A 26,525-nucleotide genomic window follows, 5' to 3' on the forward strand; every position below is an offset into this window, starting at 1 on the left:
ACATGTTGTTTCTGGTTTATGATGCAATACATTAAACCTTAATAAAACCAGTCCTCTGATACTAGCAAAAAGAGCTCAAAATGAACATTTGCCAAGTCTCAAAATTTTGACTTTGGTCAACTAATTAAACATTGTTACTGGCCAGTTTTTTTTTTTTTTTTTTTTTTTTTTTTTTTTTACTTTTTATGAATAGCAGCATAATACTTGGTTCAATGTCAGAATGATATTTAGTACTGCTACATTGTTGAATCAAGGAAATAAAACACATGGAGATCAAGGAAATACAAACTTAGAGAAACATGAGGAAACCAGTGACTCTAGTGAAAGTTAAAGTTTAACTCTAGTGAAAAATTCACTGTCAAGTGTTTATCTGGAAAGGCAAGCTTTTCTTTATTGTGTTTGACTTTGCCTTAGAGTACAACCAAACAAAAATATGAGGAACAAAATCACAATGGAACTGGTTTCCGTGAGTAGTGTTTCACTGACAGATTGCTTGTGCTGTTTGATACACATTTACTTTTAATCGGTTAGCAGAAGCTTTTATCTAAAGCGACTTGCAAATGAGGAGAACAATAAAAGCTATCAAAGTGCTGTGACAAGTCTCATTTTGTTCAGCACCATACACGTAACAAGGTTGTTGTTTTTTAAATACAAAAATAAATAGAAAGAATAGAACAATGAGTCGAAAAAGATGCATCTTTAGCTGTTTCTTGAAAATGGCTGCAGGCGCTGCTGTTTGGGTTATTTAATACAAGGCAAGCAACTTATTTGTCAAAGAAACAATGTAAAATACAGTTTTTATGACCATTTATTTTTTCTGGCTGATTTTAACATGAAGTTAATTCTGGTCTACAAGCCATGATAAACCTGCTCTTTCTGCATCATGTTTCAGACCAGATCTAAAATCCTCTCCCACTTTGCTGGAGCGATCCAGGTTTTCATTACAGTTTTATTTTGACTTTGGTGCTTTCATTGACCTTTTGAGTAATTTTATATTTAATGTTCCTCATTGTCATTATCAGTAACGGGTAGTGGATTTGTTCTCAGATCACATTTGTGGTTATCTAGTAAGTGAGGGAAGCAGAGGCCTGGAAGACTCGCATGTTTATTTTTATCATCAGGATTAAGGAAAGATCTGCTCACGAGAACAGGTTATCTGTTTACTGTTATTTGTCTAGGTTTTTTATTTATTTTTTGATTAAAGGAAGGCATGAATCGATGTCTTAAGCAGCATCATGTAATTGATTTGGTCCTTACCCATTCAAGCTAAAACATCAGTAAAAAAATCAAGGCAATCAGTAAAATATATTATTAACATTACATTTTTTAAATATGAACTATACATAGAAACACTACACCTCAAATGTATATTTTAAAAATAATCAAATAAAAGTAGAAACTATTTGTGTAGATTAACTGTGAATGTTTTAAATCTTTGATTTTTTTGTCATGTTGACAGTGTTTGAGTTTCTTCCTCATATTATGAAAGCATGTTATGACTTGTATCCTTTGACAAACAATGTTAGTCTGTTACTATTTGTTTTACCGTCTGCCTTTTTTATTCATGTAAATTTGTATTTCTTTCACTTTCAGTTTTTCATCATTTTTCAGACGTTTAACTTTTTTGTCATTGACACCATTATTATGGTTTAACTCATTGTATGTTTGCTTTGAAAAAGCTTCATGAGAAGAGATGGTGAACATATTATTTTTAGCATTATATATTAGACAAATTTGGTAACTAGAAACAGACATTTAAAATGTAATGCGGGCACATCTGAGTAACTCAAATAAGTTAACACCATAAACACTGCTGGACTAAACATCCTAAAGGCAGTTAAGGCCCCATAAATACATTTTAAAAAGCTCTCTATTACTATGTCCCATCAGTCAACATACTTTAAAGGGACACTTCACCTCTGGAAAGATGAATGTGTATTTAAAATGGGTCATTTATGTAGTAGAAATGTGAAAGTATTTTTTAATTTGGAGCTTTCTAGACTGAAAAAAGACAGAAAATTTATTTTTGGCTTATGTGGATGAAAGACAACAACTCCCAGAATGCACTTGCTTCGCTGCCCTACGAGGCCACTCCCAAGCCACGCCTACCGGTAAAAGAGCGCAGTTAAACAAGACTAGGCTACTAGTGAGTCTCCGTGACGAGTCTGCCCGGGATTTCGAGATCGCCCAAAATGTCCGGGATTCGGCTTTTGCGTTCTACAGTCGGCATTTATTCATCATGTTTACTGTGGCGAGCAGGACGAGGCTGAGGGGCGCGGGAAAAGCGCGAGGCCGGTGGTGTCATTACTGAGACGCGCCGGTCTCGTATTCCTCACGGAGGAGCGGGAATTTTCTTAGCAATGTTAAAACGCACATCAACCGATCACTTGTTTAGCGTTCATGTAAACACTACATTCAGATTCACCAATCGGAATGAATTCAGTTAGATTGAAACAAAAGGTGTGCATGTTAACAATGAATGGCGACTGCAGAAAGCAAAAGCCGAATCCCGGACATTTTGGACGATCTCGACGGCCGGACATGTCCGGGAAAAAGAGGATATAACCCCTACTACTCAGCTTTCTCCTCAGAACAAGAGCGTGCTAGCTTAGCTTCCAAAAAAAGATGGCTGACTGTGTGTACATTCTGTGAGTGAGATCCCACTCTCTATGGGCGGGCTGAAAACATGCAGAACAGCCCCTGCTACTGGCTGTAGTCTTTAGCCTCTGGCCAAAAAATACTCAGATGACGCAAAATGACGATTTTTGCGTCATCTGAGGATTTTTTTCCAGACAAAAAATACATAAATCTCTCGTCTCAGGGGGATATGAGGGTGGAAAGCATGGTAATTCGAAAATACTACAGGTTTTCTACTGATACAAAGCTTAATGCTAAATCCTGAAGTATCCCTTTAAGATCTTCGTATGACACACCACACTCAATTCAGACTGATAACTCAGACACAATTCAGATTGATAACTCATTAATTCAGTTCAAAACAAAAAACTAAAACAAAAACTAAACAGTGGGAAACTGGTTCCATCATCCACTGTAAAAGTCCCTGTATTTCCCCTACAGCTCTATGCCATGAAGCCGGTTCACGTTCTGGTAGACTGAGGAAGAACCTGTTACACAACATGAGAACCAGCAATCAGTTCAAGCATGAAGGCAAGATAATCTTTAATAGATATGCACTTAATTCAATCTTTAGGAGATTATGCAAGCATTTACTAAATATTCACTTTATGATATGAGTCCACCTTCTTTGTCTATTAGTCTTGGCTGCAGATGGAAACCTTGTTGGCAAAAGCAGTTAGGATAATATATGTGGTAGAGCATTGCTAGAATGTAACTACTGAATTGCAATAGCATACATCTACCTTATTTTACACTTAGGCCTTGATTTACCAAACATTGCAAATGTCATGTAGTGTACTGAAGATTGTATCTTTTAGATGCACAAAATAGCATGTCCTGTCATTAATCTGCAGGTTTTTATTGATGCAAAATACAGGGCAATGCCAATATGATCATTTTATCAGCAGGGAGCTTTGGGTTGGGATCAGTGTTGGTGTTACGGCGTCCAGTCTCCCTGATTTCCCCACCTCTCAATCACGAGCACCCTCTCCCGAGTACTAGCGCAGTGCATACTTTCCTATTAGTATACATCATCTGCGCTGTTATCTCTTCCACCTGTTCTGCATCAGCGCTCATTGCTCAGCCTTTATCTGCCTAATTCACGGAGCGCTCTTTGCGAAGCATTGCCTCTCTACGTGTGCATGTCCAAGCCGTTTTCTGAATACCTAGTCTACCTGTGTTACTGACCTTTGCTTATCTATCTACCTCTGATTGTCTGCAGCCAGCCTCCCGACCCATTGCCTGATCCTGACCTTGTCTGCCTGCCACCTGCCTCGACCTTTCGCCTGTCCTAGGACTCTGTTTGCCCTGCCGCCTGCCTCGACCACGAGCCTGTCCCCGATTCCGTTTGCACGCTGCCTGCCTTCTACTTCTGTTCAGTTTTACCCCAGTACTCCTGAGTTCCTTATCATTCTTGTTAATAAACGTTGTTGCATATGGATCTGCCTCTGCCTACTGATTCGTTACAGAATGCTTCGCCACACGAGGATCCAGCAACTATGACTGCATTATCCGCAGCGATCAACGCCCAAGCCTCGCAGCTGACCACGCATCACCATCAGCTTTCCCGATTAACTTCTGTAACTGAGGAACTGGTAAAAGCAATTCAAACTCTACGTACCCCATCTTCGAATGCCCCATCTGATTCGGCTCTTCAGTCCGCCGCGAGCCTTAGACCAGCATTACCGGAGAAGTTTGACGGGAATCCAGGTAAATGCAAGGGATTCATCCTTCAATGTTCTCTGTTTCTGAACCAACAGCCTTCACCGCATGCTTCAGACGCCAGTAAGATTTCCTTCGTCTCTTCCCTGCTTACCGGCCGCGCACTGGACTGGATTACGGCCGTTTGGAGGACGGATGGCTCAGCATTTCGTTCGTATGATGAATTCCTTCATGAATTCCGGGCCGTTTTCGAACACTCCAAAGGAGGAAAAGGAGCGGAGGATCAACTTCTGGAACTCACGCAAGGACAGACTACAGTCGCTGAGTATGCACTTGAATTTCGTACTCTTGCCGCACAGACTAACTGGACTGACAGTTCTCTTAAGGTGATTTTCCGGCGTGGTCTTAATCACGAGTTACAAGCGGAGCTGGCATGTCGCGATGAGGGAAGGAGTTTCAATCAGTTCGCCCAACTCGCCATTCAAATCGACAACCTGATGCGCTCACGTCGAGCGGGCGCGCGCGCCGCGCCCTCCTCTCGCAGTGTCTCCGTGTCACGTTTCCACAATTCCCTGCCATGTGATTCAAGTGAGCCTATGCAAATTAACTCTTATCATATCACAGATAAAGAGAAGGAACGTCGTCGATCACAAAGGCTGTGCTTATACTGCGGAGGGGCTGGTCACTATCGTCAGAGTTGTCCTCATCGACCATCTACCAAAGATAATGCTGCGGTGAGTCTAACTCTTGACAGTTTAAATCCTAATTCATGTATAACTGTTCCCATCGAGTTTAATGTAAATGGAAAAATCGTTCCCACTACAGCTTTGTTGGATTCAGGCGCTGCAGGGAATTTTATGTCACAAGAATTTGCTGAACTTCATATGATTTCTCTAATTCCATGCATTTCTTCCCTTTCTGTCGAGGCTGTTGATGGTAGACCGCTGGGCACCGGTCGTGTCACTCATCTCTCTCAGGAGTTAAACATGCGCACTGGGCTGCTGCACAGAGAACTGATTCAGTTTTACATTCTACAAGCTCCTCACACACCTGTCATACTGGGGTTGCCCTGGCTCCGCAAGCATGACCCTCTTTTGCAATGGACCTCCGGACAAATCATCAGCTGGGGTGAGAGCTGTTTTTCTGACTGCCTGTCTACTGTCCAGCCACTAATTCTAAGAAGCATTCAGGAACCCCCTGATGACACCGTGTCTAAACGCCTGCCCTCTGAGTACCAAGACTTGACTGAAGCCTTCAGTAAGGATAAAGCCACAAGATTACCACCTCATCGCTCTTACGACTGCGCCATTGAACTCTTGCCTGACGCTACTCCGCCTAGGGGGCGTATCTTTCCTCTGTCCCAGCCCGAGACTGAAGCTATGGAGAAATACATCGAGGAAGAGCTCGCCAAGGGGTTTATCCGTCCTTCCACGTCTCCAGCATCAGCCGGCTTCTTTTTCGTCCAAAAGAAGGATGGTGGACTTCGTCCATGTATTGATTACAGAGCGCTCAACGATTGCACCGTCAAGTTTCGCTATCCACTACCCCTGGTACCAGCTGCCCTGGAACTGCTCCGCAAAGCAAGGTATTACACCAAGCTGGACCTTCGAAGTGCTTATAATCTGGTCCGTATCCGCGAAGGGGATGAGTGGAAGACGGCTTTTTCTACGAGAACTGGGCACTACGAATATCTGGTTATGCCTTTTGGGCTTTCCAACAGTCCAGCTGTGTTTCAATCATTCATTAATGATGTTTTTCGAGACATGCTTCATCGCCACGTCATTGTCTACATCGACGACATCCTGATTTACTCTAATACCCTAGAAGAACATGTCCAGCACGTCCGAGCGGTGCTCAAAAGGCTCATCCAATTCCAGCTGTATGCAAAGATTGAGAAGTGTGACTTTCACCAGACCTCCACCTCGTTCTTGGGCTACATCATAAGTCCGGGAGGTGTTGCTATGGATGAGCGCAAGGTAAAGGCAGTGGTGGAATGGCCCAGACCCACTACGCTGAAAGAACTGCAGCGCTTTCTAGGGTTCGCTAACTTTTATCGCCGCTTCATCAGAGGTTTCAGTTCGGTGGCGGCGCCTCTCACGACTCTGGTTCGTAAAGGTACTTCTCGTCTCCCCTGGAGTGAAGAGGCCACTATGGCCTTCAATCACCTCAAAAAGGCCTTTACTTCAGCCCCCATCCTGCATCATCCTGATCCTGAGTTACCTTTTATCGTCGAAGTGGATGCTTCTAGTACCGGCCTGGGTGCAGTATTGTCTCAACGCCAGGGATCTCCTCCCAAGTTGTACCCTTGTGCATATTATTCTAGGAAGCTCAGTTCTGCGGAAAGGAATTACGATGTGGGTGATCGTGAGTTACTGGCGATGAAGGTTGCTTTCGAGGAGTGGAGGCATTGGCTAGAGGGCTCCACACATCCATTCATTGTCTTAACTGATCACAAGAACTTGGAGTACCTTCGCACTGCAAAAAGGCTGAATGCTCGACAGGCCAGGTGGTCCTTGTTCTTTTCTCGCTTCCAATTCACAGTTACCTTCCGCCCAGGCTCCAAGAATACCAAAGCTGATTCCCTGTCTCGTCAGTTTGATTTTGAAACAACCATCAAGAATCCTGAAACCATCCTCAGTCCTGATCTAGTCATCGGTCCCGTACAGTGGGATATCGAGACTGAACTCGAGCTGGCCAACGTTGACACCGAGATCCCTCCTGAATGTCCTCCTGGAAAACTCCATGTACCAGCAGCCCTCCGTGAAAAGGTGCTAAAGCACGTTCATACCCTGCCCAGCTCCGGACATCCAGGTATCACTGCTACTATTCATCTTCTACAGAATCGTTTCTGGTGGTCCACTCTGTCCCAAGATGCAAGCCGGTTCGTTCAGCAGTGCCAAACCTGCAACATTCAGAAGGCTTCCCATCTCATGCCCGCCGGTTTACTACAACCATTACCCTTACCACAGCGACCCTGGTCCCATATCGCCATTGATTTTATTACTGATCTACCACCATCAGATGGTCATAACACTATCCTCACTGTCATCGACCGCTTCTCCAAGGCTTGCCGCCTCATACCCCTCCGTAAACTCCCCACGGCCCTTCAGACTGCTGAACATCTTTGCAATCTGGTTTTCCGGTTTTATGGTTTGCCCGAAGGCATCGTTTCGGACAGAGGTCCCCAGTTCACATCACGTGTCTGGTCTGCCTTCTTTCAAATGCTCCAAGTCAACGTGAGTTTAACCTCTGGCTACCATCCACAGGCCAACGGACAGGTCGAACGTCTCAACCAAGAGATCCCCCGTTTCCTCCGATCCTATTGTCAACTCCATCAGAAGGACTGGAGCCGGTACCTGATGTGGGCTGAATACGCTCAAAATTCCATCCAGAAACAATCCACAGGCTTAACTCCTTTCCAGTGTGTCCTCGGTTTTCAACCACCCCTGTTCCCTTGGTCCGGTGAGCCCACCAACGTTCCCGCTGTGAATGACTGGCTTAATCGAAGTGAAGAGACCTGGAATTTAGCTCACACACACCTTCAACGAGCAGTTAATCGTGGTAAAAGGCAGGCTGATCGTCATCGTCGTCCCAACCCTGAATATCAACCAGGTCAATGGGTATGGTTATCCACTCGCAATCTGCGTCTCAATCTACCTTGCAAAAAACTCAGTCCGAGATTCATGGGTCCTTACAAGATCTTACGTCAGATAACTCCTGTGTCCTTCCGTCTTGCTCTTCCCAGGCATCTTCGTATATCTCCCACGTTCCATGTCTCACTGCTTAAACCTGCTGTATCACCCTCTGAGGAGAGGAGGGGTGATTCTTCTGAACAGCTTCCTCAAACCAGTACTGAGCAATCTTCTCAAGCCATCATTGTGGAGGGAGAGGAAACCTACCGGGTTCACGAGTTACTTGATTCGAGACGCCGAGGGGGTCACCTACAGTATCTGGTTGATTGGGAGGGTTTCAGTCCAGAAGAACGGTCTTGGGTCAACTCCAGTGACATTCTGGATCCACTACTCATTCAGGAATTCCACTGTAATAATCCTGACAAGCCTGCACCTCGTGCTCGTGGCAGACCTCGCCGCCATCAGCATCCTCGCGCCAGGAGTCGCTCGCAGGGGGGGGGGCTCTGTTACGGCGTCCAGTCTCCCTGATTTCCCCACCTCTCAATCACGAGCACCCTCTCCCGAGTACTAGCGCAGTGCATACTTTCCTATTAGTATACATCATCTGCGCTGTTATCTCTTCCACCTGTTCTGCATCAGCGCTCATTGCTCAGCCTTTATCTGCCTAATTCACGGAGCGCTCTTTGCGAAGCATTGCCTCTCTACGTGTGCATGTCCAAGCCGTTTTCTGAATACCTAGTCTACCTGTGTTACTGACCTTTGCTTATCTATCTACCTCTGATTGTCTGCAGCCAGCCTCCCGACCCATTGCCTGATCCTGACCTTGTCTGCCTGCCACCTGCCTCGACCTTTCGCCTGTCCTAGGACTCTGTTTGCCCTGCCGCCTGCCTCGACCACGAGCCTGTCCCCGATTCCGTTTGCACGCTGCCTGCCTTCTACTTCTGTTCAGTTTTACCCCAGTACTCCTGAGTTCCTTATCATTCTTGTTAATAAACGTTGTTGCATATGGATCTGCCTCTGCCTACTGATTCGTTACAGTTGGTGTAATGCATTACTAAGTAAATAATTACAGTAATTGAATTACTTTTTCTGTCATTTTATTAGTTCTAATGTAAGTGAATTAAATACTGTATAGACTACAGAACAATTATAAAACAAAAGTGGATTCAACATCAATATTTAACGTTTAATGTTGAAATGCATGTTTTTAACGTAACCTTCTCTGTTTAAATACTTTGTCCAATTCAAGAATGAATCATGCAGTTTTATATTATGTATTTGAAAGGAATAAAATAGCAACTTCCAGTCAATCCTTGTATTGTTCAACTGGTCGAGGGTGATAAGGGATTTAGAAAGTAATTAGTAATGCAGTACTTTCTAGAGAGAGAGTAAATACTGTTGAAATGGAATACACTGTTGAAAATTAAGGATTAAAGGGAAAACTAAACATAGACTTTTTTTATATAATTTTTTAACAGTTTCTACCTCGGTCTCCAGCTGCAGGGAGACATTTAAAGCATCTCTTTAGCTGACAACATTTTTCTAAACGATTCTAGTTACAAATTTAGGATGATGACAATTAGTTATAGCAATATGTGTGATTGATTAAATGTGTTTTTCTTTTTTTATTGATTGAAAGCACTAGTAATTATCCTTCAATATTGAAAGACACCCAGAGCAGGAACTGAACACACGCCCCTCCCTTGAGAACGGTGTTCTTTTGAAGCAGCTTTTGAGGAAACACTCACACAGAAACACTCACTTTCCCTTCAGACACCAGGCTGTGCTGTATGTTTTGAGGTACGTTCTTACAATTTCAGATCAAATATGAATAAGAAAGTGTTTATTAAGTAATGTTTTTTCATATACAAACTTTTTTTTTTCATGTTGGATATAAATATAAACATACCAAACATAAACTTGTTGAAGCTCAACTGGTAGAATGGAATGCCAAGGTCTGGAGTTTGATTGGCAAGAAATATACAAGCTTATCAAATGTCAAACTTAAAACCACAGTTAGTCACTTCAGATAAAGCATCTTCCCAATAGATAAATATATATGTGCTGTCTTTATTTGAAATCGCTGCTTTCTTCTCTGCTGTGCAACTCAAAAGCTGCAAGACTGTAAAAGATTCTGAGGGATGAAGGGTTTTTATACACAGATCAAACTGAAGGATCCAGAGCTCAGCATACAGATTACTGTTCACATCGTCAGAGAGTGAAGATACAGATTACTGTTCACATCGTCAGAGAGTGAAGATCCAGATTACTGTTCACATCGTCAGAGAGTGAAGATGCAGATTACTGTTCACGTCACCAGAGAGTGAAGATGCAGATTACTGTTTACATCGTCAGAGAGTGAAGATACAGATTACTGTTCACATCGTCAGAGAGTGAAGATACAGATTACTGTTCACATCGTCAGAGAGGGAAGATACAGATTACTGTTCACATCGTCAGAGAGTGAAGATGCAGATTACTGTTCACATCGTCAGAGAGGGAAGATACAGATTACTGTTCACATCACCAGAGAGTGAAGATACAGATTACTGTTCACATCGTCAGAGAGTGAAGATACAGATTACTGTTCACATCACCAGAGAGTGAAGATACAGATTACTGTTCACATCACCAGAGAGTGAAGATACAGATTACTGTTCACATCGTCAGAGAGTGAAGATACAGATTACTGTTCACATCATCAGAGAGTGAAGATACAGATTACTGTTCACATCGTCAGAGAGTGAAGATACAGATTACTGTTCACATCATCAGAGAGTGAAGATATCAAACCCCTGCCATGCATGCCTATGCATTGACTTGGTTAAAATTGATTAGCAGTGTTAAAGGCAATAACTGTTATAGCTTTAGGATAAAAATATGGTAAGCTGTGTTCATAAACACTGCTATATGTGAGTCTGAGCAGAGTTCTCTAAGCAAATGTGTTTTGGTCTTAGTATCAGTTCTCTATCATTTAAGGAAGTGACTGATGCAGCTGAACTGAGGGATCATGACATTTGATATAAACTTCTGCTAAAGCAGATCATTTGTGGAATGCAAAAATAAAATAAACACTCTTTTAGTAATACAAAGGTCAAGGGCTCCATTTACACACATACTGATAATTGTCCATTGAAAGCAGTGTCGGTTCAAATCATCCAAAGAGGCGTTTGGATGCAGAGAAAGTCAAACACATATACAGTCGAAAGACATCTAAGTTTTGTTTTCTGCTTCTGCTTCAACTTGAATGAAGATTAAAAAGTGAATACACTACACCAATGAGTTTAATACACAGCAAGCATTAAAAAAAAGTACATCAGATTTTTTTTTATCATAATACAATTGATGTGATGTCTGGTTAAATTAGATTTTCATCTTGACCAAAAATAAATAAATAAATAAAAACGGTGTGTGTGTGTGTGTGTGAGAGAGAGAGAGAGAGAGAGAGAGAGAGAGAGAGAGAGAGAGAGAGAGAGAGAGAATTAACACCAACATTATAACTAAATGTACATTCAGTAATTGCAATAATACATTGATGTAACAAATGTGATACTTTTTTAGCTTTTTTTTGTAAATGTCAAAAGTTAAATGACAGGTTAATCTCATGAGTAATATATTTTGTCTTACACAGCAGGAGTTGAAGGATGCAGCTGGTCATTTATTTCCTGATGATAGTAACATACACACATGCAGATTATCCTGCATTAAAAACTCTTCTGTCAGAGAAGGGTCTCAGAGATGGTAAGTTTTCACTGCATTGATCTTAAATTATATCTAACAACATTCTTTATTGTGAGTTAGACATGATAGCTACTGTCATCAGGGAAATGCTCAGTGGTCGTTTTCTTTAATATATTATACATTTATCCACTGATTCCTTTCATATATGACCTTTTTCCTCTAAAATCTCAATTTTTAGTAAGAGGAAAACTTATTTCATGTCACCAAAACAGGATGACATCCGTGAATGTTAATCGTAAATGTTTCTAGGCTGGCAGTAGTAGGACATAAACATCAGCCACTGGCACATGCAGTGATAAAATGAATTAATTAATTTTGGATTAATATATCCAAAAACCACTAGAATAATCTTATATATTTTGTTGACTTGTGTGCTTGCATTATCCCAAATGTTTCCAACAATGTTTAAATCCAGAGAAATCATTATTATATAGCTCAACACGGTTAGTCTTATTGTTTGAATCTCTTTTTTTATTAAGAAATCAGAAAAATACTTCTTTTTTTTTTAAATGGCAAACATAGCATTATCAGAAATAGCTTTATTTGTAGTAACAGTAAAAACGTCTCGGTTATGTATGTAACTCTCATTCCCTGAGTAGGCAACGGAGATGTTACGTCAGTGACGACGAAATGGGGTTTCGTATAGAAAGCCAATGGAAATGCCTTGCGTCTGCGGGTTTTGCATGCGGGACTTACAGAATACACAAATGACCCGGGAGGGGGCTGCATATGGAGAATCTCTGGGGTGTCAAGCCTGCAGGTGAAATATTTCAACCCCCGGGGTGGCAAGGTGGCTTGCCGAGGGAAAGACACATGCTCAAAGAGGCTTACAGTGGAAATCCACATGTGGGGGTTGCCCAGAAGGGGAACCATGCACATGGAGGCACCTAGCCAAGCGCGAAAGCTGCCGGTGACATAACTCTGGCACTGACATCAACAGTGCTGGAGGAACTCAGGGCTTATCAGACTCACCTGAGGAGAATATCGAACTTATCCCATCCGTGGAGAGGAATGGCGAGCAAGTGAAGACACCTGAGCAGAATCTAGTACAGGATGGTTGAAGCGAGTACATGAGAAGAAACTGGCTCCACTTGGAGATTGTAGAATCTCGTGAATGTGTTAGGTGTTGCCCAGCCTGCAGCTCTGCAGATGTCTGTTAGCGAGGCACCATGAGCTAGAGCCCAAGAGGATTGCACACTCCAGGGGCATGGTCGACCTTGCTGCTGGTATGCCAAAGCAATGGTGTCCACTATCCAGTGAGACAACCTTTGCTTGGAGAGAGCCTTTCCCTTCAGCTTCCCACCATAACAGACAAAGAGCTGGTCTGAGGTCCTGAAACACTGCGTTCTGTCTACGTAAGCACGGAGGGCGCGTACTGGACAGAGCAGTGCCAAGGCTGGGTCTGCCTCCTCTGAGGGCAGCGCTTGCAGGTTCACCACCTGATCTCGGAAGGGAGTGTTGGGAGCCTTGGGCACATATCCAGGCCGGGGTCTCAGGAGAATTAGCCGGCCCGAATTCCTGGCACGCTTCGTCAACGGAGAATGCCTGCAGGTCACCTACCCTCTTAATGGAGGCCAGTGCAACCAGGAGCGCTGTCTTCATTGACAGGAACTTAATCTCCACTGATTGCAGAGGCTCAAAGGGAGCACTCCACAGGGCAGTTAGTACCACTGAGAGGTCCCAAGAGGGAACGAGAGGAGGGCGAGGAGGATTTAGTCTCCTCACTCCTCTCAGGAACCTGATGATCAGGTCGTGTTTTCCAACGGACTTACCATCAACTGCGTCGTGATGTGCGGCGACAGCGGCAACATACACTTTCAGGGTGGAGGGAGACAGCCTTCGCTCCAACCCATCTTGCAGGAAGGAAAGCATGTCACTGATCGGGCATCTCCGGGGGTTATCTCGGTGAGAAGAACACCAGTTGACGAAGAGGTTCCACTTCAACGCATAGGCATGTCTCATGGACGATACTCTAGCGGAAGTGATGGTATCCACAACCGCTGGTGGTAGGGTACTCAAACCTGCCTTGTCCCGTCCAAGAGTAATATGGGAGGTTCCTGAGATCAGGACGAGGGTGCCATAGGGTGCCCCGTCCCTGAGAAAGAGGGTCCTTCCTCAGGGGAATTGGCCAGGGAGGTGCTGTCGCAAAGAGTACAAGTTTGGAGAACCAGGTTGGTGGGCCAGTGTGGCGCAACCAAAATGACCTGCTCCTCGTCCTCCCTGATCTTGCACAGGGTCTGTGCAAGAAGGCTCATACTTGCGTAGGCCCCGCGGCCAGCTGTGCGCCAGTGCATCCATGCAGAGTGCGCCCTCGGTCAGGGAATAGAACCGGTTGCATGTGGGACGAGTCGTGGGAGGCAAACAGGTCTACCTGTGCGTCCCCGAAATGAGCCCAAATCAGCTGAACCGACCAGAGATGGAGTCTCCATTCTCTGGGGAGAGACCGAAGCCGTGAGAGCTCGTCAGCTGCACAGTTTAGGTCTCCCGCAATATAAATGGCTCAAAGCGACCTCAGATGCTTCTGACTCCATAGGAGGAGGTGGCGGGCGAGTTGCGACATACGGCGGGAGCGTAGACCACCTTATCGGTTGATGTACGCTACTGTCGCGGTATTGTCTGATCGGACTAGTACGTGCTGACCCTTGAGCAACGCATGGAATTGGTGCAGGGCGAGACGTACTGCTTGCAACTCGAGGTAATTGACATGCCAAAGGTCCTGTCCAGGAGCCCGCGGCAGCATGTCCATTGCACATGGCGCCCCACTCTGTGGTGGAGGCATCTTTCGATACAACAACATATCTGGAAAATCGTTCTAAGGGCACTCCGCCCCGTAGAAAGCTGAGGCTCGTCCACGTGGTAAAGGTCTGATGGCAGGCCGGAGTCACTGGTACTCAGACCGTGCCGTGTTACCATGCCCACCTCGGGACTCGATCGTGAAGCCAGTGCTGTATTGGTCTCATATGAAGCAATCTAGGCGGCGTTGCTGCGGCTGTGGATGCCATATGCCCCAGGAGCCTTTGAAATAGTTTCAGTGGAACCGCACTCTTGCCCTCGAATTGACGAAGGCATGTCAGCAGTGACTGTGCGCGCTCGCTCGTAAGCTGCGCGCACATGGCAATCGAGTTGATTTCCATACCAAGAAAAGAGATCCTCTGCACGGGGCAAAGTTTGCTCTTCTCCCAGTTGACCCGAAGGCCCAGACGAGCTAGGTGCACTAGGTCCCTGTGTTCGCAAACCTGGTCTCGAGAGTGAGCTAGGATCAGCCAGTCATCGTGATAGTTCAGGATGCGAACCCTGTGTTCCCGCAGAGGAACAAGGGCTGCCTCGACGACCTTTGTGAAGACGTGAGGAGACAGGGCTAGCCCGAATTGGAGAACCACGCACTGGTATGCCCGCCCCTTGAAAGCAAACCATAGGAACTAGGGGTGGGAATCACCAGAGGCACCACGATACGATATTATCCCGATACTTAGGTCACGATACGATATTATTGCGATTTTAAACATATTGCGATATTCTGCAATATATTGCGATTTATTACCTTTTTCCAACTTCGAATTATGTCCGCAAAGGAAAACTGTCAACATCTTTGTTCATGTCACATCAATATTAATAATCTCCGTTAATAATCTGCGTTAATAATCTGTTACACAGAACTTTATTATATTAGGCTAAATATTAATCAAAAATGATTCACACCTTCACAAAATCCAAACATTCAGTGTAAGAGTAAAACAATGACATAACATTGTTTATAGTAAGTTAAGTTTATTTGATTCATATCTTTTTTAGAGTTTTGAACTCGACAACCCAACTGCATTTACCGCAAACAGTCTAAACTTAAAGATTGTTTTGGTTGAATCGGTTTAAAGGAGTAGTTCGCGAAACGGACGTGTCATTAGCGGACTTGTACAACGCGTGTGATTATCCCGGCAGTCAGGACATCGCACAAGATTTGTCAACACAGAAAACATTTCATCATTGGATTTTGTTTTGTTTATTGAAAGTGTTTTTCATGTCAGCTGAATGTGCGGAACGCTTTTCAGAGAAGATAAGGCAACGTAAAAGTTTTTCTTCTTTTTTTTTGCACAAGGGGAAAAATACCCGAATGCTGCACGTGAAACTTCGGTCTTCCGATCTTTTACCATCGAGTCAATTCTCAATTGATTTTGATTAATATGCGCGAGGGAGCGAGAGAGAGCAAGACAGTTTGAAGACGGCGAGGGTGCGCGCGCGCGCGACCGGGGCTCTCTCTGCTCGTTCTTTCAGTAATATGCGCATTATCGCAAGCGCAGCAGTCATGTACAACACTCACCGATCAAATAAGACTTTGGCGAGACAAAAAATTGCTTGTGAGAGAGACGCGTGAGTGACAGAGAGACGGAGGGAGAGCAGGGAAAGGAAATGCAGCTGAATGAATATGCTGCGTGTTTTCTCATGTGTAATTTAAATAATAAAAGATCGATACTTGGCGCCCGTGTATCGATACAGTATTGCCACAGAAAATATCGCGATACTATGCAGTATCGATTTTTTCCCCCACCCCTAATAGGAACGGTCTGAGTCGAGGTAGAATGGAGACATGGAAGTAGGCGTCCTTCAGGTCGATCGCTGCAAAACAATCATGTGGCTGCACACATTAGAAAATGCATTTAGCCGTTAGCATGCCTGTGAAGGGAACAGTTCAAGACGCGCAGGTCCAGGAATGGCCGTAACCCACCGGATTTCTTCGGAACAGTCTCGATCGCACCCTTCACCAGTAGGGTGGCAACCTCCGCTCTCATGATAGGGGCATTGCCACCGACCATAGTGAAGCGGACTCCCCTGAAGCGGGGAGGAGACCGTGCGAACTGAATCGCATAGCCAAGCCTGATCGTCCGGGCGACCCAGCGCTCACCCGGGGATGAGCAGCGGGGAGTGGAGAACAAAAGATTCTTCCCTGGCCCTCCACCGGGGGAAGGAGTGGTCCTGCTACCACCTCCTGTAAAGAACTGTTAGCCATCCCTGTGTGGCCCGTCTCAGGAGCACCGCTTAGCCTGGCCTTTAGGGGGGCGCCTTCCTGCTGCTTCCTCCACGACGCGGCCCAGGTGGAGGCTGCTGCTGGGGCTGTGCAGGAGGGACGGGAGGGCGCCCCAGGCGGCGAGCAGCCTGAGGATTCTGTGCTGACGGCTGGGTGGAGGCAGGAGCGGGCCGTCGTGGCAGAATGTGTTTGATCGTCTCAGTCTGCTTCTGATCGGTTGAGAACTGTTGGACGAAGTCCTCAACCATGCCACCGAAATGGCCGGCCTGGGATATGGGGGTGTCGAGGAAGCGGGTCCGCTCGGCTTCCCGCATATCGGCCAGGTTCAGCCAGGTTCAGCTCTCCTGGACCACGTTGGTGGCCATCACCTGGCCCAGGGAGCATGTGGTCCCGAGCGAGGTCAGTGGCGGCACGCAGCTCATCGAATAGCCCTGGGTCAGTCCTACCCTCGTGCATATCCTTGAGCATCTGGGCCTGGTAGACCTGCAGAATGGCCATGGCATGCAGTGAGGCGGCTGCCTGTCCTGCGGCTCTGTAGGACTTCGCCACCAGAGTAGACGAAAACCTACAGGCTTTGGATGGGTGCTTAGGGTCGCCCCGAGAAGAAGCACTCTGAGGACACATTTGCATCACAACAGAACGTTCAACCAGGGGAACCCCAGTGTACCCATTGGCAGCGTTGAGGGGAGGAAAGGCGGAGAAGGCCATCGAGCAGAAGACAGTGGTGCTTTCCAGGACCTCAAGACCTCCTCATGCACATCTAGGAAGAAAGGTATTGGGGTTGGATGCTGACGTTGATCAGCGGCTGCACCCAAAAAACAATCATCCAACCGCGAACGCTGAGGACAGGGTGGAGGGTTCCACTCTAACCCAATGCTCGCGGCGGCCCAGGAAAGCATGGCCGTCAGCTCGAGATCTGACTCTGGCAATGCTGGCATTTATTAAAAACTCACACTGCCAGTGGTGAATAACCCTTTAAAATACAATCTTGTATATTTTAATTATGATGATGCTAAAGAGGTGATATGTGTTTCTGTATCTGTTTCTGTGCATGTGTTCAGTGTCTCAGATGTTGTCTGTCCAAATACAAAGCAAACTGAAGAGTACTGAAATCCCAGAGGTCCGGGGTGGGGTGGACATCAAGATCGGCACTGTACATTATGTCTTATCAAAGTCAGTTTGTTAACAAACAATCAAACCAAATTAACTAATTAAAATGTTCTTAATTTTCACAGATACTAAATGCATTTAATCAAACCCAAATACATGAAATTCAGTCAGTAGTTCTTATATTCATCACATGTAATAAACAGTTATTTTAACTTAGAAAATATGACTGCGTCTACATGAATATATTCCATAAATGGTGAACCGGTGTGTTTTTGTCTTTCCAGCATGCGGGTTGTGCAGTGCAGCATGCCAGACCCGTCACTGGTGTTTGTAGAGGGAACTGGTGTATCTTTGGAAGTCAGTCAACTCACAATAGCCATCAATGGCAACTGGGCAACACAGTTTGGCATAATGTAAGTGTACCAGTGAATCATCTGAAACAATGGGAAGGGGACAGCAATCAAATCAGTTTCACCTGATGTGACCTTGAAATAAATAACATTTTCTATAAACCTTACTACACCTTACTACCTTCAAAATGATGTATGATTTGTTGGAATCAGACAAATAATTACTGAGCTACACCTGTTTGAAGTCGATAGAGTCAGCAAAGTCCATTTTGAGAAACATCGGTTTTCTGAAGGTTTCAAAACAAAATCACCCAGCCACCATACCTTAAAATCCCTGGTAATAACACCAAATTTGGCACAAACCCAGTCAAAACCAATATCTATGGGCGCTGGAATTTCTCATAGTGTTGGTAAATTCTTAAAAATATATATTATTTTGGTTTAAAATGCTTTGTTGTAATGTGCATTACTGAGATTGTAATGTGTGTAATATTACCAATATTTTATCAGAAGTGCATTATATTACTGCGTTACAGCAAAAAGTAATACTTTTGTAATGCACTGACCCCAAGCTTCTCAGGGTCCTTCAGGGCATGGTTGCGATGACACATACCAAGATTCGGAACAATACGTTGCTATATTCGTAAATAATTGCATTTTATTGCAAAAAAAATTATCAACAGGCAAAACGGCCAAATTTGATCAACACTGGGTCTTCCAGCAAGACAACAACCCAAAGCACATCCAAGTTGGTCCAGATTTTGTTGAGGGACAAGTGGCCCCTGAAAGCCCAGATCTAAATCCCATTAAGAATCTATGGCGGGAGCTCAAGCTTAAGGTCCATGCTCGAAAGTCATGTAATTTGGAAGAGCTGGAGTAATTTGCCAAAGAGGAATGGGAAAGATCCCTCAAGATAGCTGGCAAGTTAAACATATCAAAGTAAAATGTTTTAAATAAGACATTTGTAATGTAAAGGAGTTGATTGTTTATAAGATATGTCACATGATTGTCTTTTGTTCTATGATTGCAGCCATGATGGCGGCTCATTTGATCTGGCTGTGTACAATATCCACATCTACACCCTCCTGCAGTTAGCGGATGATGCTGGCCGTCTCTCCATCACCACTGTTCAATGTAGTGCTAATGTAGGAGATGTAAATGTTCAGTTCCATGGAGGAGCTAGGTAAGTATTGGCAAAGCATAAAAGACTGATGATGCCTGAAGATACACAAAACAATTGTGAATATCTCTTATGACTAACCCTAATAGAGCATTTCTATTCTGCAGCATTTTTTTCAAGCCATTTATAAGTGCTTTCAGTGAAAAAATATCAGAAATGATACGTGAGCAGGTTTGTCATTTTATCAAAACAAATTAACACTATTATCTGCTACTGGTGATATTTCTCATTATGTCTTGTATTGTCATTGTCATTATTACTATTTTTTTTTTTTTTTTTTTTTAGATTTGCCCGGCAATTCAACAAGCAATAATTGGATTAGAGACAACTCTACAGGAAATACCTGGTACTGGCACAAAAATATCTGAAAATGATATATTACATATAGATCACATTTATAGTTAAAAGAAGACATATTATGCATAAAGAAAACTATTTTTAGGACCAATCATTTTTTTTTTTTTTTTTTGCATCGTGGCATTATTTTCCATAATCATTAAGATAAATGTGATTAATTGTTATTAAAAAAATCATTAAAAAGGCCTAATTTTCTTGCATTTGCTGTGAACATTTTTGTGAGATTCACCCTACTGTGGGTTATTTCGGACGTATTATTGAGCTATTGCTACTTAATGACATTAATGTTGTTGGCGTGATTGTAAATACAAAATCCTTGGAAAACTACTTAGAAAACTACAGCACGCATTACATTCCTCTTCATTAGATGACTACAGTAATCACGCTCAAATGAATTCTTTCTAGTTAACATACCTGTGGGTCAGTATCTATCTCTGAGCATCCCTCTGACATCCTCCCCGGCTGTGACACATCAAAGCTTTGAGTTGGATATTAAGGTAAGGATTTTTAATTCAGCATTTATAATAATAATTAAAGCCAGGCATACACTGTGTGATTTCAGCATTTATTTTGTTAAATTCCAACTCTCACTGTACGAGTAAATCGCATTAGATGTAAAGCCAAAGCTCACGATCTATACAGTCCGATCGTGGAGCTGATACTTAAAATATCTATTTCGTGTCGGTTTAACTTCTGTTTTCAGGCAGGCGCAGTGAAGGGAAAAGTTACTGAGTTTTAGGTTCGTAGCTCGGCTTCAACTGTGCGATACCCTCACAAGAGGAGACCAAAAGTTCTAACATCAGTAATTAACCCGAGCATCTGATTGCCGGTCAGGAGAGGTTAATCGCCTCTCGTTTCCCGCTGTACACTGCACGACAAAGCTTAAGTTCGGCCAGACTCAAAAAAAGAGTCATACAACTCAGGAATCGACACAGTGTTTGCCCAGCTTAACATGTTATTGCTATAAATTAAATGCATACAGTTACAACAGGGGTGTCCAATCCTGCTCATGGAGGGCCACTTTCCAGCTGATCAAGGTCTGCAGAATCACTAGAGACTTCCAGGCATGAGTGTTGAGCTAAACTCTCCAGGAGCAGGATTGGCTTCTCTGAGCTGTCCAACCATCCCTGAACCCCAACTATTATTAGGTTTCTCTTTCTGAATATATTTAGAATTCAAATAGTTTTCTCGATTTGTAAACAGTGTTATGGGTTTTATTTATTCACTTTGGAATTTTTACCGTAACCTGCCAATGACGTTTGGTTGTTGTTCCTGTGACAGGGTGAGTTTTACAGCCGCAGTTCTCCGTCTGAACCGCCTTTCTCTCCAAGCGTGTTTGACGTGCCGTATGCAGAAAACTACATGCTTTCAATGGCTGCCTCTGAGTTCTTAGTGAATTCAGCAGCGTATGCATTCCTCAGCTCTGGGGCTCTTCAAATCAACATCAGAGATGACATGGTGAGGAAGTACAAAAAAATAAATACTTTTACCATCTCCAGTGAATTAAACTGTACATGCATTTGTGTTGGAAGAGTTCTGTATCTTACACTCATTATAGACTTACAAGGAATCATGCTCACTTTAAAAAGATTTAAAATATAGATTTAGCTATTAAGTCACTCATTCTTCTCATTTAATGTAGATACCAAAGAGTTCTCCAATCCATCTGAACACCAGTCAGTTTGGTGCCTTCGTTCCACAGGTCAGTGTATGTACAGGTCGTGACTCTCATGTGTATTTACATGTTCTATAGTTTTCAAGTAAAATCAAGTTGTTATCAAGATGAATAATGTGCTCTGTTTACAAATTATTTGTTCAGCTACGCACATTGTATCCCAACATGGAGATGCAGGTGCTGTTATACGCCAGCGAGACGCCACTATTCACCTTCAGTTCAGGGGTGATAGACATTCATGTGCCGGCTGCAGCGAAGTTCTCCGCTGTTAAACCTGATGGTACGCTGGTGCCTCTCTTCAGACTGGATGTGGTGAGTTTCGTGTTTGGATACACAAATTATGCACAAAAACATTGTATAAAAAGGGAAGAGGAACTCTCACACTTTAACAGGAAAAGGCTAATATCAAAATTGCACAAAACATGTTGGCAAGACCAGGGCCGACCAGGGCCACTAGTGGGGTGAAAGGTGGTGACGGGCCCCACAAAATCCAGCAGTTATAATATAGGCCCCTGTTGTATGAATAATTCTAATATTTATATTAGTTGTATGCCTGAGATTTAAATGAAAACCACAAAAACATTGCAATTTGGTTAAATATTTTTTCCAAATATCTGCTTCTCTTACCTCCCTAAAAATGGATTAGTTTGATCTAAAGTATTTATTAATTATTTAGTCAGTGACAAACATCAGATGGACCCAATAAAATTGTAAGTCCCACCCCAGCTCGTGAACAGAACCAATCAGAGTTGAAGCGGCAGTGCCTGAAGTTAACGATGAACTTGGTGGAAGAGCAGAAAACTGACTGACTGAATGTCGGGGAAAAGAAAACATAAATCAGGGTACTAGAAACACCATGAAAAGAAGGAGAGGGAGGCCAGGAGAGTTGCTGTATCCCAGTCGATCAAGACGTTCTTAAAGACAGGTTGTATTGTTATTTTGCTGGGAATAAGAAAATTGCCGTGTACAGCCTGCTGAGTACTGTCACTCTTCATTATCGGTGCGCACCACAATCCACCGAATGATTACGTGGTCAAAATGTTGTCTACAGATCCAGGTTCTTCAACCCAGCAAATGCATGAAAGTAGTCCAACATCAGTTAGTGAAGGTCAAAGTGAAGAAGCTGAAAGTAGCGCCAGTCAGGACACAGTCACAGACAGCCCAATCTCAGCAAGCGCAGGCAGAAATGAAGGCGAGAGTGAAGGAGATGTTTTGACAGCTGATCCAGGATTATGGCCAGAGAGGTTCACAGATCGTGAGCATGAGGTGATCGTTAGAAAGCTAGCCACTGCCAGTCAGACAGACCTGAAAGCTATTATGCCCAAGGATTCAGAAGGAAAGACATTTCCAGAGTATCTCCAGTTTAGTAAGTCAGCAAATGGACGAGAAAAACAGAAGAGAGACTGGGTGATGTACAGTCCAAGCATGGATTCATTATATTGTGTGCCATGCATGCTCTTTTCACAGGATAACCTCAAAAATCTGAAATATTCTATGATAGAAGCAAAAGGAATAGATAGCAGCTTGCAAAAACTAATACAACTGGAAGTTGAAAAAAAAACAGCAGTTCTTGAAAGATGTCACACTTTTTTTGGCATCAAGAAACTTAGCATTCAGAGGAACCAGAGACAATTTAGGTGATGTTCGCAATGGTAACTTCCTTGGCACATTAGAGCTGTTGGCTCGTTATGATCCTCTGCTCAGTGATCATTTGCAAAAAGTGTCAGAGAGGAGGACAGGTGCTAGAATGAAACATTACCTTAGCCCAGAATCACAAAATGAATTAATTGAGATCTGTGGAGAAAAGGTCTTGAAAGAAATATTGAAGGAAAGAGAGCATGCACTTTATTATTCTGTGATCTGTGATGCAACTCCTGACATTTCTCATATGGAGCAGAATGTGATTCTGGAAAGATATGTAGCAAAGAAAGAGAAAGAGAACGATCAGTGGGAGATAATTGAGCATTTTTTTACACTTCAAGGCTGGCCGGGAAATATCAGAAATGATATTGGAGACTTTGGAGGAGCATTGCATTGATATTTCAGATTTATTTTTATTTTATTTCAGAGATTGGGATGCAGATTTGACAATGGGGCAAATATGTCTGGCAAAGTGAAAGGGGTTCAGGCTGAAATGAAGAAAATAAACCCTCTTGCCACATATTCACCCTGTGCCACACACTCTCTGAATCCTGTTGGTGTAGAAGCAGCAGAGTCATGTCCTGAGGTGTCCACATTTTTTGTCTGTTTGATCCGCTTATACAATCTCTTTAGTGCAAGTCCAGAGCGGTGGACAATCCTTAAAAGTCAGACTGGCTGCTCCCTTCAACGCTTGTCAGAGACCAGGAGTGCACGCATAGCTGCAGCTAAACCTGTTGCAAACCACTTGCCATCAATTATAGAAGCTCTGGACCCTATCTGTGCTAAGTGCAGTTTAACAAATGAAGCTAGGTCAGAGGCCAGTGGTCTAAAACAGTACTTCATGTCCTTCAAAGCTACAGTTCTTCTCACTGTATGGAAGAAAATCCTGCAGTCCATTGAAGACAGAAAACCAATTCTACAATCAGGGAAAATTTCAATGGAAGTTGGAAGTACAACATACAGGCACTGAAAGAAGAGATGGGAGTTTTGCGAAACTCATGGGATAATCTTTTTGCAGAAGCCTCCCTCATTGCAGGAGCTATGGACGTGCCCAGGGGGTTTCCAGTCCACCACAAGAGAAGGAGAAAGAAGTTTGGAGATGAGAGTCAGAGTTCAGAGGATGCAAACCAACAGAAGACAGAACAAATTTGGTTTAGGAACAATGTGTTCCTTGTCGCATTGCATAGTATAATCTCTGCCCTGGATACCCACTTCCAAACCACTGCAAATATATATGAAGAGTTTTCTGCAATCTTAAAGTTAAAAGACTTAGAAGAAGAAGATCAGATTCACCCAGCTTGCCACTCATTAGTGAGCAAATATACAGAGGATCTTACAGCGGGCTTTGAGAATGAAGTGAGGCATCTTAAGTCTGTGTATAATGCCAGTCAGTCAGTCTCCTCTCGACCTGCTGAACTCAGTCTACAGGATGAAAAAGAGCATTTCTGGAGAAGTGTCAAGTCAAGTCAAGTCAACTTTATTTATATAGCGCTTTTCACAATACAGATTGTATCAAAGCAGCTTCACAGTATTAAATAAAATAGTACATCAGTGTATGTTTCTGGTGTTTCGAATGCGCATGCGTCGCGTCTGAGCGCGTTGTTGTCTTTGGAGCTCCATCGATTGATTTATAATTCTTGATTTCTCTTTAAACTCACTTACAACGAACATTTTCTACTTTTCCTCACCTCATAGTTATAACGCGGATTGTTGAGCAGACGCGTCTCAAGCCTTGTGATCCAACGCTGGATACTCTTATAGGTTACGTCCGTGGATCACGGCTGAACGCGTCTTCTCCGCACTCATTTAAGTTACAAACAAACATTTTTTCGCCTATCGTGCGTCTACTCTACACCCGTACCACTGAAAAGACGGATTATATCCAAGACTTAAGCCATAAATTAGTATTAATATTGATAGCACCACTGGTAGCGTCGTTGCTAACTTAACTTACTGTCCATCTGTTAAAATGGCGAATATATCAAATGTAAGTAGTCTACCTTTTGGTGCAGGTGAGGACACATTTGAGCTGCACGCGGTGCAGTCTGAGCTGGAAGCTGTTGAGAAACAGATCCACGACCTTTTAGTAAGAAAAGCCGAGCTGATAGACCGGCGTTTGGCTCTCGAAACATCACGTGCCGAGGCACACAAATCAGAGATTAATGTTACTAACCCGCTGACTCCGACCTCGTCTACTCCGTGCGTTCCTCAACATCGGTCCCGAACGTCGAGGTCGCGATCAGCCATGGTCTCGTTCACTCCGGCTCCAACATGCCATCACGAAGCCTGGATTTTTCCGCAGCGGAAGTCGCGAGTCAGGTCTAGACAAAGAAAACTCTCTCCGACCCTTCCGGTTTTCGAGATATCCACACAAAACCGCTTCTCCCCTCTTCGCGAAACAGAACGCGATGCTGTGATCATCGGCGATTCCATCGTTCGACACGTACACGTTACGTTAAATAAAAGTAAGGTGCATAGTCACTGCTTTCCTGGTGCTCGTGTTTCCGAAGTCGCTGCTCACGTTCCCGAGATTCTGAACGAGCGCGTCGGAACCGTTGTCCTGCACGCGGGAGGGGCCGACATCAGACTGCGCCAAACGGAGGTTTTGAAGAAAGACTTCAGGAATCTGATCGATACGGTACGCAGCACATCGCCTGATATAACGATTATTGTGTCAGGACCGCTTCCCACGTATCGACTAGGTCATGAAAAGTTTAGTAGATTATTTGCGCTTAATGAATGGTTAATGTCATGGTGCAATGAGCAGAAACTTCTCTTTGTAAATAATTGGAATCTGTTTTGGGAGCGTCCTAGGCTTTACCGTGCTGATGGCTTACACCCAAGCAGATTCGGATCGGATCTTCTGTCAGATAACATCTCCAAAATGTTAAATACCTTTTGACTAGTAAACAAAAGTCCAAATCATAGTCTCTGCTGCACCAATTTAACTGATATAAATAGTGTAGAACATTGCATAGAAACTGTGTCTATTCCTCGTTTAGTGAGATCAAATCATAAATCTACTGCAGGATCTAGAAAAAATCTAATTGTTATTAAACCAGAAAATGTTGCTATTGGTAATCAAAAACAATTTTTAAAGCTAGGTCTTCTAAACATTAGATCACTCACACCTAAGGCAGTTATTGTAAATGAAATAGTCACAGATAATAGCTTCGATGTACTTTGCCTTACTGAAACCTGGCTTAAACCAAATGATTATTTTGGTTTAAATGAGTCTACTCCAGCAGGATACTCCTATAAGCACGAGCCCCGTCTGAATGGTCGTGGCGGCGGTGTTGCAACAATCTATAGAGATTTTCTCAATGTTACTCAGAAAACGGGTTATAAGTTTATTTCATTTTAAGTACTTGTACTAAATGTTACGCTCTTAGATGTTCGAAAAACATCCCTATTATCTCTAGCCTTGGCTACCGTATATAGACCGCCTGGGCCTTACGCTGATTTCCTAAAAGAGTTTGCAGATTTTCTCTCAGACCTATTAGTTAACTTCGATAAAGCA

The 26,525-nt window shown here is 43.5% G+C and overlaps 1 protein-coding gene across 2 annotated transcripts in view; it reads left to right on the forward strand.

The window, feature by feature from the left end:
* Window positions 1–1,045: 1,045 nt before the first annotated feature.
* Window positions 1,046–26,525, forward strand: part of bpifcl (BPI fold containing family C, like) — a 35,403-nt gene continuing 9,923 nt past the window's right edge. The window contains exons 1-13 of one of the 2 annotated variants that reach the window (XM_081368078.1): window positions 1,046–1,151; window positions 3,079–3,168; window positions 9,571–9,731; window positions 11,566–11,672; window positions 17,754–17,865; window positions 18,087–18,215; window positions 19,183–19,335; window positions 19,440–19,503; window positions 19,618–19,678; window positions 20,095–20,186; window positions 20,971–21,147; window positions 21,332–21,391; window positions 21,509–21,676. In XM_081368078.1, the coding sequence (XP_081224204.1) occupies window positions 11,576–11,672; window positions 17,754–17,865; window positions 18,087–18,215; window positions 19,183–19,335; window positions 19,440–19,503; window positions 19,618–19,678; window positions 20,095–20,186; window positions 20,971–21,147; window positions 21,332–21,391; window positions 21,509–21,676 (1,113 nt within the window). In that variant the 5' untranslated portion in view covers window positions 1,046–1,151; window positions 3,079–3,168; window positions 9,571–9,731; window positions 11,566–11,575. Of the gene's footprint in view, window positions 1,152–3,078; window positions 3,169–9,570; window positions 9,732–11,562; window positions 11,673–17,753; window positions 17,866–18,086; window positions 18,216–19,182; window positions 19,336–19,439; window positions 19,504–19,617; window positions 19,679–20,094; window positions 20,187–20,970; window positions 21,148–21,331; window positions 21,392–21,508; window positions 21,677–26,525 lie in introns of both variants that reach the window. The other variant, XM_081368077.1, reaches the window with a different exon arrangement.

The sequence above is a fragment of the Scardinius erythrophthalmus genome (assembly GCF_964197995.2).
Source record: "Scardinius erythrophthalmus genome assembly, chromosome: 6".
In the NCBI taxonomy this organism is placed as follows: Eukaryota; Metazoa; Chordata; class Actinopteri; order Cypriniformes; family Leuciscidae; genus Scardinius; species Scardinius erythrophthalmus.